At 38.7% G+C, this 18,092-nt stretch overlaps 2 protein-coding genes across 5 annotated transcripts in view; one reads left to right on the top strand and one right to left on the bottom strand.

The window, feature by feature from the left end:
* The window catches only part of QPCT (glutaminyl-peptide cyclotransferase), a 440,295-nt gene that overhangs the window by 100,708 nt on the left and 321,495 nt on the right, over window positions 1-18,092 (top strand). The window lies entirely within an intron of this gene.
* Window positions 1-18,092, bottom strand: part of SPAST (spastin) — a 47,908-nt gene that overhangs the window by 15,206 nt on the left and 14,610 nt on the right. For 2 of the 4 annotated variants that reach the window (XM_060243921.1, XM_060243929.1), the window contains exons 4-10: window positions 16,877-16,972; window positions 10,309-10,496; window positions 7,652-7,785; window positions 5,970-6,063; window positions 4,939-5,013; window positions 3,401-3,472; window positions 216-291 (exon numbers count right to left, since the gene is read on the bottom strand). In XM_060243921.1, coding sequence (XP_060099904.1) covers window positions 216-291; window positions 3,401-3,472; window positions 4,939-5,013; window positions 5,970-6,063; window positions 7,652-7,785; window positions 10,309-10,496; window positions 16,877-16,972 — 735 coding nt within the window. The remainder of the gene's footprint in view (window positions 1-215; window positions 292-3,400; window positions 3,473-4,938; window positions 5,014-5,969; window positions 6,064-7,651; window positions 7,786-10,308; window positions 10,497-16,876; window positions 16,973-18,092) is intronic. The other 2 variants (XM_060243939.1, XM_060243947.1) reach the window with 1 other exon arrangement.

Here is an 18,092-nt window from a genome sequence, read left to right as displayed (position 1 = left end):
GGAAGGATGGAAGGCTGAGTCAACCTTGGGCCAGCTACCTGAATCCAGCTTCCGCTAAAATCGAACTCAGGTCATGAGCAGAGAGTTCAGACCACAGTACTGCTGCTTTACCACTCTGCACCACGGGGCCGCTAACTTCAATAACAACATCTTTATTTTAAAAGTTAATTTTAAAATGATCAGAACAGATTGCAATATGAATAGTGAAACTTTACCTATAAAAATTATAGAAGGCTGAAGTTCTTTGGCCACTGCAAAAAGAGCACGCACCAGTTTCTCCCCTTCACCAACCTATGAGCATTAAAATACTTTAGAAAATACATAATTATAAATTTGCTTTTAACAAAGGTTGGACATTAAAATACTTTAGAAAATACATAATTATAAATTTGCTTTTAACAAAGGTTGGGTGAATATGATATTCTAAATTCAATTCCATCAGCATATTATATCAGCTCAGTTCCAGTACATATGATATGCTCCCTGCATTCTTTTACAAACCTCCTTTTTAATGTGTATCAATGTATGTTTATAAATTCCAGTGATATAAAGTGTTGGCCTCCTTTTGTTTTTTCAAAAATGCAATTGTATATTCTCAAATAGTTGTAATTAGGAACTTGTATGCAATGTATTGCAAAAACCCACATAAGTTTTATGAACTGAACAAAATTGTTATTCTGTCAATAGGCTGGCTACTTTTGTTTTCTGTCCTCATCTGCAAGATGGGGTGCTTCAAGTCATAAAAAATGGAAAGTGAGGAAAACTGAGGAAACAATGTTGTGAGGTACCAGAATTGGAGAAAAGGTAGGAGAGAATATATTTTTCTTCCATTTCTCCCTTCCCACAAGGCATTTTCCCAGCTTAGGATGGTAAGCAAGCAGCAAAGGGCATAGAAAGATCATATCTCATAATTGGGCATAGAGTTATTCTTCTCTTGCCTCTCTAAAGGCCAAAGCTACATATTGGAATCACAGAATAATAAAGTTGGAAGAGACCTTAAGGGCCATCTAGTCCAAGCCCCTGCGCAATGCAGGAAATTCACAAATATCTCACACACACAAATATCTCACACATCCCCAGTGACCCCTGCTCCATGCCCGGAAGATGGCAAAAACCTCCAGGATCCCTTGCCTGGATGAAAATTGCTGACTAACTCCAAAGTGGCAACCAGCATTTCCCTGGGCATATAAGAATAGGCCACAAGAACTAAGCACTGATGCAACTTTTCCTGTCCTTCTTCTCATGATCTGCTAATTCACAGTATCAGCATTGCTGTCAGATGCCATCTAGCCTCTGCTCAAAAACCCCCAAAGAAGGAGCGCTCATCACCTCCCAAGGAAGCCTGTTCCACTGAGGAACCGTTCTGTCAGGAAGTTCTTCCTAACGTTAGCCGAAAACTCTTTTGATTTAATTTTGATCTGCTGGTTCTGGCCCAGCCTTCCAAGACAACAGAAAACAATTCTGCACTATTATATGCAGTCACTTTCCCTCAATTTTTTTAAATGAAAAGGAGCCACAGGAGGCTGAAATTGTGAGCAGAGAAAAGCAGTTGGGAAGGTCTCTCACAACCTGAGAGAAAAAAGTCAGGTGTCTCTTTTCTGTCCTACTGGAAGTTCACTCAAAACTGCAGCCCTCTATAGTTATTTTTAATTTTAAATATTGTTAGAGAAAAATTACCCACAATTTTATGTAACATATAATATTGTAATAAGCTGTTCCAACAGACCCTTGTATTTGCTCCCCAGCTTCCTTAAGTCTTTATGCTTTCTGTGGCAAAATGCCCCATTATCTATCAGACTTAACCATTCCAAGTCATCGCAGAGCATTTATGTTGGCTAGACTAAATGTGTTTCCCTTCAAAGTTTTACAAGGGAGATATAATTAGGCTTCCCAACACCCCCCCGCCCTGGCGGGGAACCCCTGAATTTGCAACCTCCTCCCCCACTCTCCAAAAAATCCGGAAGCGGGGGGAGGGGAGAACATGCATGTAGGCATCATGTAGTTGTAGAGCTCCTGATCCGTTTGTAAAATGTGTGCCTTTAAGGCTGTGCAGGAAACAGGAAATAGGAAGGGCTTCATTGGAAACGGTCAGTAATAGTTTCCATGGAGAATGGCCCCTCCCTTTCTTTTGCTTGCGTTTTCACAGCAAGTAGAGTTCTGCAGGAAGAAGATCTAGTAAGTATTTGTGTGTGTGAGAGAGAGTGAGGGGGCAGGGGATTCCCTGGTTTGGAGGCCCTCCCCCCCCTTTAGAAAGCGTGGGGGGGAGGGAAATGTCTACTGGGCACTCTATTATTCCCTATGGAGAACGATTCCCATAGGGAATAGATCCGTGGGTGTTGGGGCTCTGGGGGGGCTATTTTTTGAGGTAGAGGCACCAAATTTAGTATAGCATCTAGTGCCTCTCCCCCAAATACCCCCCAACTTTCAAAACAATTGGACCAGAGGGTCCAATTTTATGAGCCCCAAAAGATGGTGCCCATATTCTTAATTATTTCCTATGGAAGAAAGGCATTTAAAAAGGTGTGCTGTCCCTTTAAATGTGATGGCCAGAACTCCCTTGGAGTACAATTATGCTTGTCACACCCTTGTTCCTGGCTCCACCCCCAATGTCTGCTGGCTCCACCCCCAAGGTCCCCAGATTTTTCTTGAATTGGACTTGGCAACCCTAGATATAATCGAGTCCCTTTAGGCGACAGACTCTGTTCCTGTGGAGCGAATATTCCCGACTCAATTCAGCATATATTGCTTGATTGTTCCTTTTATCATAATCTCTGTAAAGATTTATTTTGCAAGCTTTCTTTCTACCCAGATTTGTCTGTTCTGCCACCCTGTTATTATTTATTGAATGATACTGAGGGGGAGGTAAGTGAGGCTGTGGCAAAATTTTTGGCTAACATCCTTAAATTTAAATCTGACCATGTATGAATGCATCTGTAAGCTCGATTTCATTTTGATTTTATCTCCAATGTTTAAATTTTTATATTCTGTGTATTTTTATTTGCAACTGTTATGCCATTAAAGGTTTGGTATGGTATGGTAATAAACTGTTTTGTAGCCAGAAAGTGCTACTGTCTCCAGAGCTCATGTTGAAGACTGACTTGTACATACACTGTATTTTCTTGCATACCTCAACATCTTTCTGTTTGGCTCCAACAGGCCCGGCCTTTATTTAAGGTCCTAGAATAATTTGTTCTCATTTCTGTTCACAAAGCCCCAAACCCCAAGGCTGCAGCTCTAGAAAGGAAACTCAAAGCAAAGCCAGAAGCAGCAGCTTTAGTGTTAAGGCAACAATTTCTAGTGCAAGAAACCCTCATGCAAATATTCCTCCAGCAGAACACATTAATCAAGAGCTCTCAGGATGTTTTCTTAAGTGTACAGCCAGAATAAACAATTAACTTACATATTTTGATGTCAGACTTGCTGCACTTATGTTAAAAAAGGTTGCATTAGATTCTGCAGCCACTGCTTTGGCCTGAAAGGAGAAAGAAGGCCAAACTGGAGCAACACTATACTACAGTTTATAGTATGCTTTCTTGTAACACCAAACAGTAGAGTGTCATTAAAGAAAATTCAAAATATTACTACATTGTTGACACAATATATTATTTCATTGTAGGCAGTATGAAGCTAAATTTGTAGACATTCCATTTCCCAAAACTTTAAACAATATCCACAAAGAACAACAAATTTTCAACGACTGTTTAAGGCTTATTAGTCTCTAAAGTATGTACTACAACATCCTCTCTTCTTATGAAGGCAGGGATTCCATTTCACTTTCTAGATGTTTTATTATTTCAGGAAACAAAACTTAGCAGGAAACTTCGATATCTCTGATCTGCCAGAGCACCTTAGTACAGTATTTTACACAAGTGCCTTTTCAACATGGCCAAATACTGAAAGTATGCCTAAGGAAAGAATTTTAATGTTGTTATCCAGCTCATTCCCAATACAAGGGAAAGAAAAAAGCTGTGTAGTAACACAATGTAAATTAACTTCAAGACCTAAATACCAGAAAAAAAATTTAAGAACCCTGTGCTCCAGAACTACATGGTTACTTTTTCCCCTCTGAATACCATATGCAGCTTTAGAGATGTAGAAGTAAACCTCACAGTTCCTTTCCACTTCAGATAACTTTTGGGGCTAAAAATATTATTCACCAATGGCTACCATTGTACTTTCACAAAAATGTATGGTAGACACACGAGCAGCTGTCTAGCAATTACATAGTTTTAATTTATCATTTCAGTGCAGAATTTGGAGAGCATGTGCAGTTATCCATGGTCTGCTGTGTAAACTTTTAGTAATTGCACATCACACAAGGTAACAATTCTTTTGTCATTTTTTAATTTTGTATGGTATTATGTGCATTTGTAATGTAATAATTTGGGTTTTTCCTCTCTTTTGACAATTCCAGACAGCAACACGTGGCTTCAAAGAAAATCTTTTTTCATATATTTACTCTTGGATATGTGTTGTTTTACAATAGTAACATTGATCACTGAGGAAGGCACTAGGGGGGCAAAACACATATTGGTCATAAGATATATCCATCAACTGTACACATGTAACTATTATTTCTGTATGTTAAAAGTTTCAAGAGTCTGATATTCAGACCATTTCTTTTAAGCTGTTTTATCTTTTACTAATGTGTACACCATAAACATTTCTATTTTTTATAATAACTGATTTTGACAGCTTGACTCTCAAATCACAGCTGTATCTTGTGTTGAGTCCTCCCCTCTTTTTCATTTTTTGTGAGCTCTCATAGCAGGACATGGTGAAGCTCTCACATTAATATGTTTCCAACAAGTGTCAACTGTCCAACATTAAAATATTCTCCTATTTTAAAGAGATTAGGCAATGTCAGTTTTTCACAATGGCATAAAACTACAGATTTCTGGAAAAAAAATATTTGCCACAGAAAAATGGTTCTCTCACCAGCATTGTCTTCCCATTTCCTGGTGGGCCAAACAACAACAATCCACGTGCAGGAGCCCTGAGCCCTGTAAACAACTGAAAGTATGGTGGAATTAACTTATCTTGTGCCACATCATACAAACTGGCAATTTATCAGCATACATTTAACATACTGATGTTTAAAATACAGATCTCGAAAAAAGGCCATCCAATCAAACCATCTAGGACCTTACTATTCCCACCCCAGTTATGAAACAGAAGGGGAAGTAGGGAGAAAGGGCATATGAGAGATGGCAATGTAATCCATATATTAAAAAAGGACCAAACAAATTTAAGCATTAACATTTGACTCATCTAGTTGGCTCATCTGATAGCCAGTGTGTTATAGTGGTTAGAATACCAAACTAGGATCTAGGCTCTCAAGAAGAACTGGGGAGGAGTCATTTCAATTCTGTTTAGCAACATGCGGTTAGGTACTCCTTGAAAAACACACACCATAGAGCACACAGTGCTCTCCTCACTGAATGATCATAAATACCATCAACCCAAATGGACACCAATGGAGAAGAATTGTGATTCTTATTATCAATTATAACAAAAATGACGTATGGAAAAAACCATCCAGTTTTTCTGAAAGTAATTTGGACTGCAGATGTTACATGAATAGAGAGAGCCAGTATGGTGTAGTGGTTAAGTGTGCGGACTCTTATCTGGGAGAACCAGGTTTGATTCCCCACTCCTCCACTTGCACCTGCTAGCATGGCCTCGGGTCAGCCATAGCTCTGGCAGAGGTTGTCCTTGAAAGGGCAGCTGCAGTGAGAGCCCTCTCCAGCCCCACCCACCTCACAGGGTGTCTGTTGTGGGGGAGGAAGGTAAAGGAGATTGTGAGCCACTCTGAGACTCTTCGGAGTGGAGGGCGGGATATAAATCCAATATCATGAATATGCTCCAGGCTGTGAATGAATGGTGTTGAGATAAACTATATTCTAATTACTGCAGAACACAAGACTCTCAGGGCTAATATGAAAACTGACAAAAAACAGATTACTTACCTCAGGTCTAAGAGATGGAAGAATAACAATTTCTTGCAGCGCCTGCTTTGCTAGCTCCTGCCCAGCAATATCATCAAATTTGACAGATGGCCCGCTAACAGATACAGAATACCAATTAGTGTAACAATAGACATCTCATTCTTCTAGAGTGCAGCTGGATAGTTTCATGCCTCACAACTCTGCCATTTTTAAGGAATCAAAATCATGAAGTCACCCACAATTCAAACTTTAAAAACTCCAATTCCTGGAACATGGCTTAAAGTAGAATTATGTTTGGACTATAAACATTAAGCTAACACAGGAAATCGCACTACATCCCTAAAAGAAATCTGGTTAGCTTTTCCTATGTAATAATCCAAGCAGTTACTCCTTTTGTGAATGCCCACCTTTTGGCTATTTAGTTCCAAGAACGGCCAACGTTGTGAGGATCTTAGCTAACCAAAACTTGGTTTCATGTGAAGAGGCAGGTCATGTAAAAAAATCCCCTATATTCTTATTTTCTGTGTTCTGTACATCCTTTTCCCAATACCCCCATCTTATAATGATTTTTTTTAATGGATCTAAAGACAGATGACATTTATGGAGACAGACCAGTATGTGTGTGGCACCAAGGCTGTGAAAAAACTCATCCTGTTGGATAGGCTTAGTTTCACAGCCAGAAGTGAAAATATGGGATCTCTTTGATATGCAGTGCCTCTCTATTTGCTGAAGAGGTGCTGCCAGAGTCTGAGACTCAGATTGGTTAAGACCTTTTTCTACATAGGGAAAACAGAAAAGGACCTGTTCCTTCTGTGCATGCTTGAGTGTGTGATTGTGATGGAAATGTGACCATGCCAAGGATAGCATCTTTACATGTACACCCACTTCAATCACCCAACAGGGAGGGGCAATCAGATGCTCAGGATTTAGAAGTTCAAGTATATCTCTCTTTCATTCATTTTATTGGTCTGTAAGCTAGAAATCTCTATTTCATTTCTTCTATTGATCTATATCTTTGTCCTATAATTTGTTTTTATTCTAGAGTTTTGCCAGTAGAATAAAGCCTGTTTTACTTAAGACGAACAATTGTCTTGATTCTCTACCTACCATGGATCACATTATGAAAGCCCATTTGGACGTTTCTCCTATCAAACGGGGAGGAGGGTATCATGAGGCACAGGGAAAGGCTCTGATCCCCCAACTGAAGAGGAGGGGGGTTGAGGAGCACAGAGGAATTCCCACTGGGATAGTGGGTTCTCTAACCAAAACAACTTCATCCCTAGCTTTGGAACAGGGCTGTGCCTTTCTCGCTTGTTCAAGGACTGTTTGCTTAAGCAGGGAGTGTGGGTGGCCTGTTGGGCTCTGGGGCAGAACTGTCACATCCCTCACTGTTCAGCACACACTCTAAGAAAGGATGAGAGCAGAGAGGCAGTTGTCTTGCAAGAGACAATGAATTTGCCAGGGTCTCCTTGGAATAATGCAGGACTTGCTCTGACATACACATTCTGGCATCAGAGATTTGGGACTGATTTAACTATCCTAAGCTGGTGAAAGTTATATAAAGAAGTAAAAATTCTACCTAGATGTAAAGTGTATTGTAGACTGTGCATTGTGCCTATTTAAAAATGTAACTCGCAGTGTATTCCACAGGGTCCACCACTTTTCAATCCCATCCTCAGATGACAAGCCTTTCTATTACTTACCTGTCTACAATCTCATTGAGAATAAGATTAGCAAGGTTACTGTCCACATTTCTAAAAATCTTCACATCTTTCTTTTTTCGTACAGCAGTTGTAGGAGTAGTAGGCTTGTTGGATCTATTGTTCTTTGGAGTAGCCTGAGAAAACATGTGAAGTATTGATTTTATTTAAAACATTTATAGGCTGCCTAACCACCCAATCAGGGTCCCCAAAATGGCAAACATTATTTTAAAAAATTAAAAGTGTGTGATTGCAATAAAAAAGGCCAACGCCATGCTGGGAATTATTAGGAAGGGAATTGAAAACAAATCAGCCAGTATCATAATGCCCCTGTATAAATTGATGGTGCGGTCTCATTTGGAGTACTGTGTGCAATTCTGGTCACCGCACCTCAAAAAGGATATTATAGCATTGGAAAAAGTCCAGAAAAGGACAACTAGAATGATCAAAGGGCTGGAACACTTTCCCTATGAAGAAAGGTTGAAACGCTTGGGGCTCTTTAGCTTGGAGAAATGTTGACTGCGGGGTGACATGATAGAGGTTTACAAGATTATGCTTGGGATGGAGAAAGTAGAGAAAGAAGTACTTTTCTCCCTTTTCTCCCAAGAAGTGAGCATTCGATGAAATTGCTGAGCAGTCGGGTTAAAACGGATAAAAGGAAGTACTTCTTCACCCAAAGGGTGATTAACATGTGGAATTCACTGCCACAGGAGGTGGTAGCAGCTACAAGCATAGCCAGCTTCAAGAGGGGGTTAGATAAAAATATGGAGCAGAGGTCCATCAGTGGCTATTAGCCACAGTGTGCATATATGTGTATATATATAATTTTTTTGGCCACTGTGTGACACAGTGTTGGACTGGATGGGCCATTGGCCTGATCCAACATGGCTTCTCTTATGTTCTTAAAACATTTTAACAATTAAAAATACATTTAAAATGATAAAATTATTCAATAAAAACACACAAAAAAAACACCTTAACCAGGGAGGAGGGCCAGTAATTGTTATTGGGGGCATGCCAAATGAAATAAAAGTCTTCACCCTCTGGTGGGAAATGCCGATAGAAGACAAACAAATCTCCCTAGAGAAGGCATTTCAAAGTTTTGGCACAAAGACTGAGAAAGCCTTTCATGTGCTGTCACCTGTCATCTTAGGTAGCAGGATAGCACCTCAGATAGCAGGAGCAACATGAGCAGGATCTCCTAAGCTGACTAGAATAAGGATCATATGCAGCCCCTTAAGGCATGATTAGAAATAAAACTATTCACTTAATGAATTCGAAAGCTCTGAAGCGTTCATTCCAGACATACTGTATGAAAAGCTGTGGGTGTGCATCTCACTCACCACCATCAGAGGCCACTTCTGAAGAAGTTCCTTGAGTTTTCAAGCAAAGGCGGATATACTTTAGAAGCCCCACTGCTCACACAGAGTATACCATTTAGTGCTTGGTATTATGGCTGTAGTCTAAAATTATCTAGCATAGCCACAAGTCAACCAGTACTCTGAAATTTCAGCCCCAGAAGGTTCAGTAGGGTGGCGATGAGTTATATTGATGTGATCCAAAAGCTTCAAGTAATGTAATGTACATTCATCAATTATTAGTAATTGAATTAGCTTTAATTCTAACTTGCATCCTGCGGCTGTGTGAATGGCAACTAATTTCCCATGGTCTTTTCCTTCCCACCCTGAAACTCACAAAAGGCATGGTTGAGGTCATGGGACTCCCATGCAGAAAAAAGAATGCTCAAAACACAACACACCTCCAGGGAAGCTGCAGTGAGAAGGGAAGACAGAGTGAAACTGCTCCCCTTTAGTCTTGATCTGCCACAATCATTATGCTAAGCTGACCAGCTGAAGCAAGAAACAGGGGGGCCTAAATCTTCTACTCCTGTGTTTGATAACTTTTTGAAACAGGACTTGAGAGATCTCTGTGGTCAGAGGGCTACTACAAGAAAAGGATGGCAGGACAAAACCCACCACTAGAAGTGCCACCCATTCATGCCACTGATCATATTGATGAGTATGTGATTGGTAACCAAACTCTGGTAGGTCTAGCAACTGGGTTAGGAAGCATTTGGAAGGGTAAGTCTCAATTACCACAAAAGATTATAGCAAGTCCAGAATTCCTGAGATCGCATACCAGGATTCTTTATTTTTGCAGTTAATTAAAAAATTGCACGTTAAGAGAAGTGAAATAAAGTTACAGAGCAGAATAATACTATTAGCAGTGGAGGTCAGGCTAGACTGATATATATGTTTGTATTGTAGGCATAGATATCTACTGTCTTGCTTCAGTTTATGATTAGCCTTGCAGCCTGTATGCATGTTTTAAGATGAATTAAGGAAAATCTGAAACAAAGGGCTGCAAGCTGCTGTTAGCAAGTATATGTAATATCACTGAAACTAGCCCCCACTACCACGCTCTCAACAGCAATTTAAACTGAGAAGATCAGGTTGATTCCATTTTTCCATTTAACAAACTAGAATAACACACAACAGTGTCCTTAATAGAAGTTGCCTGTCTAGAAAATACTTTAGAATAAAAGCTTTTGAGCTTTAACAGAAAGATATCAAACAATTCCTCAATTCTGAATTGCAATGTTTCAATTCAAAACTACCAGCAAATACTCACTATGGTGTGCCTGCAGACTACTTCCTTACCTTCTGAGTTGATGTTGCTGGAGCTGGTCCCTGTCTAGGCACAGTGAAATTGGATATTCCACTATAACTAGGTGTCCTTTGGTGCCCTGAAAGGCCTACAGATCCAGGCTTTGCCACAGACTTTGAACGAGGGAGCGAGTTACTAGTTTGAGACAGTGGATCCTTCTTTTTTGGAACAGCTCCACTTTCTGCAAAAAAAATAAAGTAAACAAATGTATCAATATGGGATATACCAAACAGCTAGCAGCATCTTAGACTGAAAAGAACGTTCTTTGAATCTACCTATTTACACAAATGCTACTTATGCAAGGTGTTTTTCTTGCTAGTTAAATTCTCAGAATATTTGTTTTCTACTTGCAATATTGGTTAAAAAAACTAATTAGCCTTAGAAATTAACACCATTTCTGTTCAACGTCTACTGAGATTAAGCCCTATAGTTGTGTACATTTTCCTATTACAAACTGATGGTTAAGAACCACAGGGCATAGACCCCAACTAAACAATATCATTGCTAGTAACATTTAGCTTTTAATCTCTTGTGAGAAAGTCATCCTCTTGATAGATATCACTGTAACTGACAGCACTTAGAATTCATTAGATCTTCAGAGTGTTCATGCATACACTTCTGTGTTGATAATCTGTCAAAAGCCCTGCAACGACAGTTCAGTATTATCCCCTTATAGCAGACCAGATTCTAAGACCACCTAAGGCAGGGGTTCCCATCCCCTGGGCTATGGACCAGTACCAGTCCGTGGCCTGTTAGCAACTGGGCCATGAGTTGTACAATTATTTCATTACATATTACAATGTAGTAATAATAATAAGCAGCAGCAGCATTGGATTTATATCCTCCATTCCAAATTTTAGCGTCTCAGAGCAACTCACAATCTTCTTTACTTTCCTCCCCCACAATAGAAACCCTGTGTGTGGCTGAGAGAGGTTTCACAGAAGCTGCCCTTTCAAGGGCAACTCTGCAAGAGCTATGGCTGACCCAAGGCCATTCCAGCAGCTGCAAGTGGAGGAGTGGGAAATCAAACCAGGTTCTCCCAGATAAGAGTCTGCACATTTAACCACCACACCAAACTAAGAGGAATAAAGTGCACAATTGTATCATCCCTAAACCATCCCTCCCCCCAGTTCATGGAAAGGCTGGGGACCACTGACCTAAGGAATTCAAAGCAGATGCATAATTTCAACTGGAAATGTTTTCATTCTCACCTTACATTTTTAGCCACTACTGTAGTTTTAGTTAAGACACTCAATAACTTCCACAGCATTCAATCAGTACCAAATTTTTAGAACATGAAGAGGTAGCCAAAACGTCAACTGGATGAACACAACTTATACCTAACCATGCACTAACCACACACTTCTAGCAAGTATGGTTACATTGCAAGTATGGTTACAGATACAACCTAGCAGTATCATTACAAATACAATGCAACAATTTCTACAACAGAAATACTGTAGACATATTCTGATTAGGTAATAGCATTGCTTTTTTTTAATGTTGCCTAAATATTATTACTGTTCAAGAAAATTCAGCTAACCTGTAACTCAACTCTGAGGAAACATACATATTGCATTTGAAATATACTTTTACCCAAGTCAAATTTCAGTGTATCTTTAAGTAGAAAAATTCCTTCAGAAACAGAAATGTTTGTGGTGGCAGAAGTCAAGGTATTTCTATAATATAGAAAGCTTGAAAGCACATTAGGGTTTGTAGAATCTTTCGGGCTCAAGTGCCATGTTCTACTGGAGAAAGTTTTTCTTCCAGACGTTTCGTTCTCGGCTGCGGAGAACATCCTCAGTGACGTTGCAACCGGAGCAGGCACTCTGACCTTCTTGGCTGCTGTGCATCCTTGAAAGCACACTTTGGTACGACACAAAATGTTTCTTTTACAGAGATTCACTCCCTCCAATGCATGCATATTGGAATAACTCACATCAGCATGGTTCCTTTCCAATGCTATGGTTTGGAACTGTTTGGAACCCAAGAAATTGGATAGCTAACAAACATATTTGAACTTTAAAAGAAAAAAATCAAATTAATTTTTTTGTGTTTTAACAATTTATTGATAGCATATGGTTACAAATCTTAATTATAAATTTTCAGTACTAACCCATATGACATTTCAATCCCCCCTCCCTCCAATGTTGACTTCCCCGAAGTTATAGATTCAAGTTCAATACTAAAGGTACTAGTAACTGATTAAAGTTCAATGTATATATTTTTCCCCATTAATACTAAAAAATTGTCCAATGTCTTTTTACATTCCACTCTTTCTCCATATATCCTTTAAATTTCTTCCACTCCTTTTTGAAAAAATCAAATTAATTTTTAATATTTTTAACTTAGGAATATTTTTCTACTCCTTTTACTGAAATATTGGTGGGGGGGGGGAGAACCTACCCCAAGGAAAAATGTATTGGGTGGTTTTCTAAGTCATAACCGGCTATAGTTTGGGGACAAAGTTGTACAATCACTTTTCTATGCACTCTGCGAGAAAAAGGACAAGCAAAGGGACTAGTTCACTCAACAATTAGAGTGTTTAAATATGCAGCAACATTTTAAGTGCACTTCAGTCTTGCACCTTTTCAAGCAAAGCCTTAAAAATCCAACTACTTCTGAAATCATCAGGACCACTCTTCTCACTTATATGCACATGCCCTCTGATTTGACCCAAGCCTGACATGAACCAAGTCTGAATAACAAAGCCAGATTATTCCTTGCAGCTTCTTCAGCCATGATATATGGAAGAGGATATTGCGGATTCCCATCAGCAGCATTTAAAGTATTTAGCATAAGCTTGTTTTGAATTATGTTGTACCCTCAAACCTACGTTCAGATGTTTTGCAATGTTACTTAAAGTGGAAATTCATAACTGAGTTTAATGAAACATGCTAAATATACAAAACAGCATTTAACAAAAATTGGTATTACATCAGTAAATATAGCTGCTGCACATGAAGTCTGAGGAAAATGCAAATCAATCATGTAAAAAGGAAACACTTTTTCTTGCTTATTTATTGCATGCTTTGAAAATATGTACATACTGTAATTCAAGGGGAAAATGTGCCTGGCAGTCAAACTTAGGGTTGCAAGGTCTGTGTTGGAAAATACCTGGAGACTTTGGGGGTGGATCCAGGAGAAGGTGGGGGTTGGGGAGGGGCCTTCAGGCCCCACCTGGAGGCTGGCAACCCAATTTAAGAGAAAATATATGATTGTGCGGAATGGTCTCCCAGATCCTAGTTCACTCGAACTGCTATATCAAGCAAGTTTAAGCCATCCCCAGATCAGTAGTGAACCTGCCAGAAAGGAAGAAGGTATACAGACATTCCAGTTCTCCAAGTGAACCACCCATGTTTTTCTTAAGTGTCCTTGCAGTTAGATTTCAAATTCTGTTAGTATCAGTGCCAGGAGTCCAATGTACAAATAATGTCTTATCAAAGGCTATTTTTAAAGGGATAACTAAATCTCAACCAACCCAGCAATTCAATATTTAAGAGGATTAGTTATACAGCTATAAACAAAATCTTGTCAAAATCTGAACTTCTACTTAGACACACACTCAGTGATCAATCTTAATGCACTTTTATTTCAAGTTGGTACTGCTGCTGCCACTGAAATTTTTCTGGACTGCTACTTTTTATTTCATCAGCTGCTCATGCACCACTGTTTGCCACCTCCCAATGGCTTCTTTGTTTCTAATCTCTCAACTTCACTGTTACTTTGCACTGCTGAACTGTTACTCAATTCACAAAGCTGCAGTATTTGGCTGTATAGTTCTGCATCTGGATTTCTAGTTGCATCTCTTCAACCCCTTCACAGACAAACTAAGGGGTGCCCTCTCCCCTGCAGTATTCCCCCAACCATTCAACGGTCATTCTCCATCACCTATCATTCACTCTCTACTATTTTCCTACCAACAAAAGCTTCTCAGCAAACAAGCTGCTTCATCCTCATCTGGCCATTCCCTATATAGAGTTTATTATATATAATTGAGAAACAGTAGTGGGAACAGGAAGCTCTCAGGATAAACTAGCAAAGTGACACTACGCTTTCTATGTTCTTCATCAATTTACCTTAGATTTTGCAAAAATGTAGACTTTTCCCCCTAGCCAGCCCTTCCTTTGCTCCTTTTTCATATAGGGATTTCTAATACCTATACATTTTTGCATCACTTAGGGCAAGGAGGGAGCATGAGACCTTTCCTCAAATAAGTACACAATTTCAGTTTTTAAAAGTTTCTGAATTATTATTAGAATCTATTGTGAACATATACCAGTGACCAGATTTATCAAACAGTGAAAACATGCAAATACCCCTAGGATATAGCCCATTCTTCTGAAGTAATTTTTTTATATCACATGTATTTTCAAACACATGGTACACATATTGTGCATACCACATAAACACACATGGGAAAAGATTTACTAGCTGAACAGAAAGTGAATGTGGGATATTTACTGAAGCAGACCAAAAACTGTACTTTCTATAAATTAGTTACCAATTTCTAACTGCTGGAGAAAATGAAAGGAGAAAAGATTACCAGTAGCATGGTAATGCCAGAAAAATTCTGTGAGAGCTATCTGGAAACGGGTTACCTTTGGAGGAAGAATGTTTTAGTGTTCAAGTTCAGACACTTTGTGGGCTTTTAGAGATTACTAAATACTCAGTGAGCATCTATTTCACATAATAAGATTTAAGTGTTGACCATAACATGGCATTGAGGACAACAGGCTGGTGAAGCAATAGCTCAGTATTAATTTCAAGTACTAGAATGTGCATGCTTTTAATCACCAGAGACAGATTTCTTTCACATTGAGTCTTGAATGGTGGTGGGGAGGGGATTACAAGTGAGCCATACTCCACCAATGGCATGTTATGAGTATAGTTGCTGGTTTTGCTTGTATGATTGTGAAGGACACCAATTAAACAGTTCCTGTACCATGAGTAACACAAATGTGAAATATTAGTAATTTTAATTCTTGCCGAGTATCTTGTGTATAATTGATGAAAAGTAGTATCAGTGCTTTAAAGAAAAAAATTGCACCAGGGTCTCTTTTTTTAGCAGGAAACAGAAACACACAGGAACACAGTTCTGGCTGGCTAGGCACCAGGAGGTGTGGGCTATTATGCAAATGAACTCCTGCTGGAAACAATGATATCAGGGGGTGAAACAATGATATCAGGGGGTGTGGCCTAATATGAAAATGAGTTCCTGCTGGGGGGTTTTCTTCCAAAAAAGCCCTGCATTGCACTGTTATGCCATCCCTCTCAAAGGGAGCTCTGGGTGGCATACACAGGGTTCCTTCCACCTTTGTTATCCTTACAAGATAAAGGTTGAGAGAGACTGGCACAAGGTCATCAGTGGCCTTCAAAGAGGGGGATTAGAACATCTGTCTCCCCAGAACTAGTCTGACATTCTAACCATTACATCACACTAAATTAAAAGTTTAAGGAGCATTTGCAATATGTTTTTGAGTACATACACACAAACATGCATACATATCCATGCACTTTGCAAGACTGTCATCAACTCAGTTGTGCCTTTCTATCATCTAAAAACCATTTCCTTGTACATTTTCCCTGAAGTTTGAAACTGACTGCCCAAAAGCTGCTGGTTAAAAACAAGTGAATACTGCAGCTCCATTAAATTACACCAGACTAAAGAAAGCAATTAACAAAACTGACTTTTCTTCTCTAGCAAGCCTTGCCTGTTCTTTGCATTTGTTCTACCAGATCAATATTACACTAAGGGTTCCTTGGTTGCCTGTATATCCTTAGATACTCTGATCAACAGTATTTCCCCAAAAATGCAGAATACTTCCAACAAGGCAGCTGTTAATCTTCTGCAGCCCAAGCAAACAGCAATCTATTTCAATCAAGCAGTCCCATGTTACAATAAACTAGATGAAGATCACTTGAGGACCATTCTCAGGCGAGGCTTTAAGAACACAGTAATTCTGGCCCAAGTTAAACACAAAATCCTTTAAAATCTTAGAATGCAGAGTCTTTGTGAAAGATGTGTAAAAACCTAAATAGCAGCTTTTCAAGTAAAAAAAATACCAAACATTAACAAACATGTCTTCAGATAACATAGTTTAAGTTGTATATTCAATAGTACCAGTGGAGATTCATCTTACACTTTGTAACAGTCTATGAACCTATCTCCTTTTTTCTTGATGCTATATTCTGTAAGGACTATCATAACTGCTGACTTTGATGGATGGATTGGATCCTTGTTATGTTGACTATCATGCCAATAAAGGTTATTGATTGATTGAACGGCTGACTTAAATTGCCTTTAATTACTACAAATTAAGGCCTTCCCTTTGCAAATATTTCATTTTAAAATGTGACTAATTATTTAAAATATAGCACAGAAACAGTTTAGCAATAACAATGTTATGACATTAAAATGGAATGTACTAACTTTCAAATAGAAAATCATTTTAAATAGATCAGGGGCAGGCAATTTAGCACAGCAAGCATTCTTTATAATAGATCAGATACTGATAGACATCCCCTTAGTTAATGAGGTGCTGGTAAAACCAAACCCACCTGACTGGAGATGTCCATTGCGGCATACCAGGTTAGTATTGTCACTATAGACTTCCATTTGCGGCTTGGGAATTTGCTTAACTGCCTGCATCTTCTCTATGCAACAAAAAAGAGGGGGGAAAGGACAAACAAAAACAAAAAATGAACCAATGAAAGTTAGGTATACTCATTACACCAAAATGACTTTGCCTTCAGTTGACTCGATATGGATTAAAAATATAAAACATGCATCTAATGTTCATTATGTTATGAATTTACAGGAACATTTAATAAATTAAGTACTATTTTGAAAAGGTATGAACTGCAGTCAGGAACTGAATCAGAAGTAACAATGAGAAAGATTGGTGGGAAACTTTTTGATGCAGCGTGCAGACTCAATCTATGGGAAAGAGATAATTTAGCACAAATTGGTACAAGTTGAAACCAGACTTTATTGTTGCATTAAGTTTTACTGATGAATCTCTGTGGATAATATTAGTACACTAGTCCATAGCAGACTGTTAACGCTATGATGCAAAACATTTATGTCATTCTGATCCCTATAAACTGCAACACAGTCTTTCATCAAACAAGCTGTGCAATAATCCTCCTTCCTGGTAATTCAAATTTCAAACTAACTATTGCTACAGATTTATTGGGTTAGATCCTATGATCTAGTCCACAAACAAAAAAGCCTTCTTCTAGCACCAGATGATGTTAGCAGAGCATAGGATCCAACCAACGTTTTAACACTGGAAGACCCTCTCAAAAGAGAGTACAGCACTATTATACAATTAGTAGATAAGGAAAGTTAATCCCTTCTGCCACTTTATGAGCGTGAACTAATAATGAAAAATATTCCAAGAAATTATGCTACTTCTATTTTCCCCCATGTACTAGTTATTATTTGTTATGTTTTTGAAGGACTTTAAATTCTGCCATGCTTTGTCTTGAAAATGACTGGCCCCTGACCCACTTGTTAGTTTTTTATTCAGGAATCTTATATTCATTAGTTTGAGAAAACAAAGCCAGTCACCACATTTATATTGCAAACATCTGTTGTCAAAAGTTAATTATTTTGCAAGTGAATTTGGCTGACACTAACATATATAGTTCCTCTATAGTTCCTTAATTTATATAGCACTCACACAAGTCCTGTCTCTTTTCTGATCTCATTATTATGTTCACTTGTGCACTTTTAGAAAGAACAGTATTACTGCAACCAAATATTGTAACA

The sequence above is a fragment of the Heteronotia binoei genome, chromosome 1, assembly GCF_032191835.1.
Source record: "Heteronotia binoei isolate CCM8104 ecotype False Entrance Well chromosome 1, APGP_CSIRO_Hbin_v1, whole genome shotgun sequence".
NCBI classification, from domain to species: domain Eukaryota; kingdom Metazoa; phylum Chordata; class Lepidosauria; order Squamata; family Gekkonidae; genus Heteronotia; species Heteronotia binoei.
The sequence above is the reverse complement of the archived record's forward strand: the minus strand, read 5'-3'. Positions and strand labels throughout refer to the sequence as shown.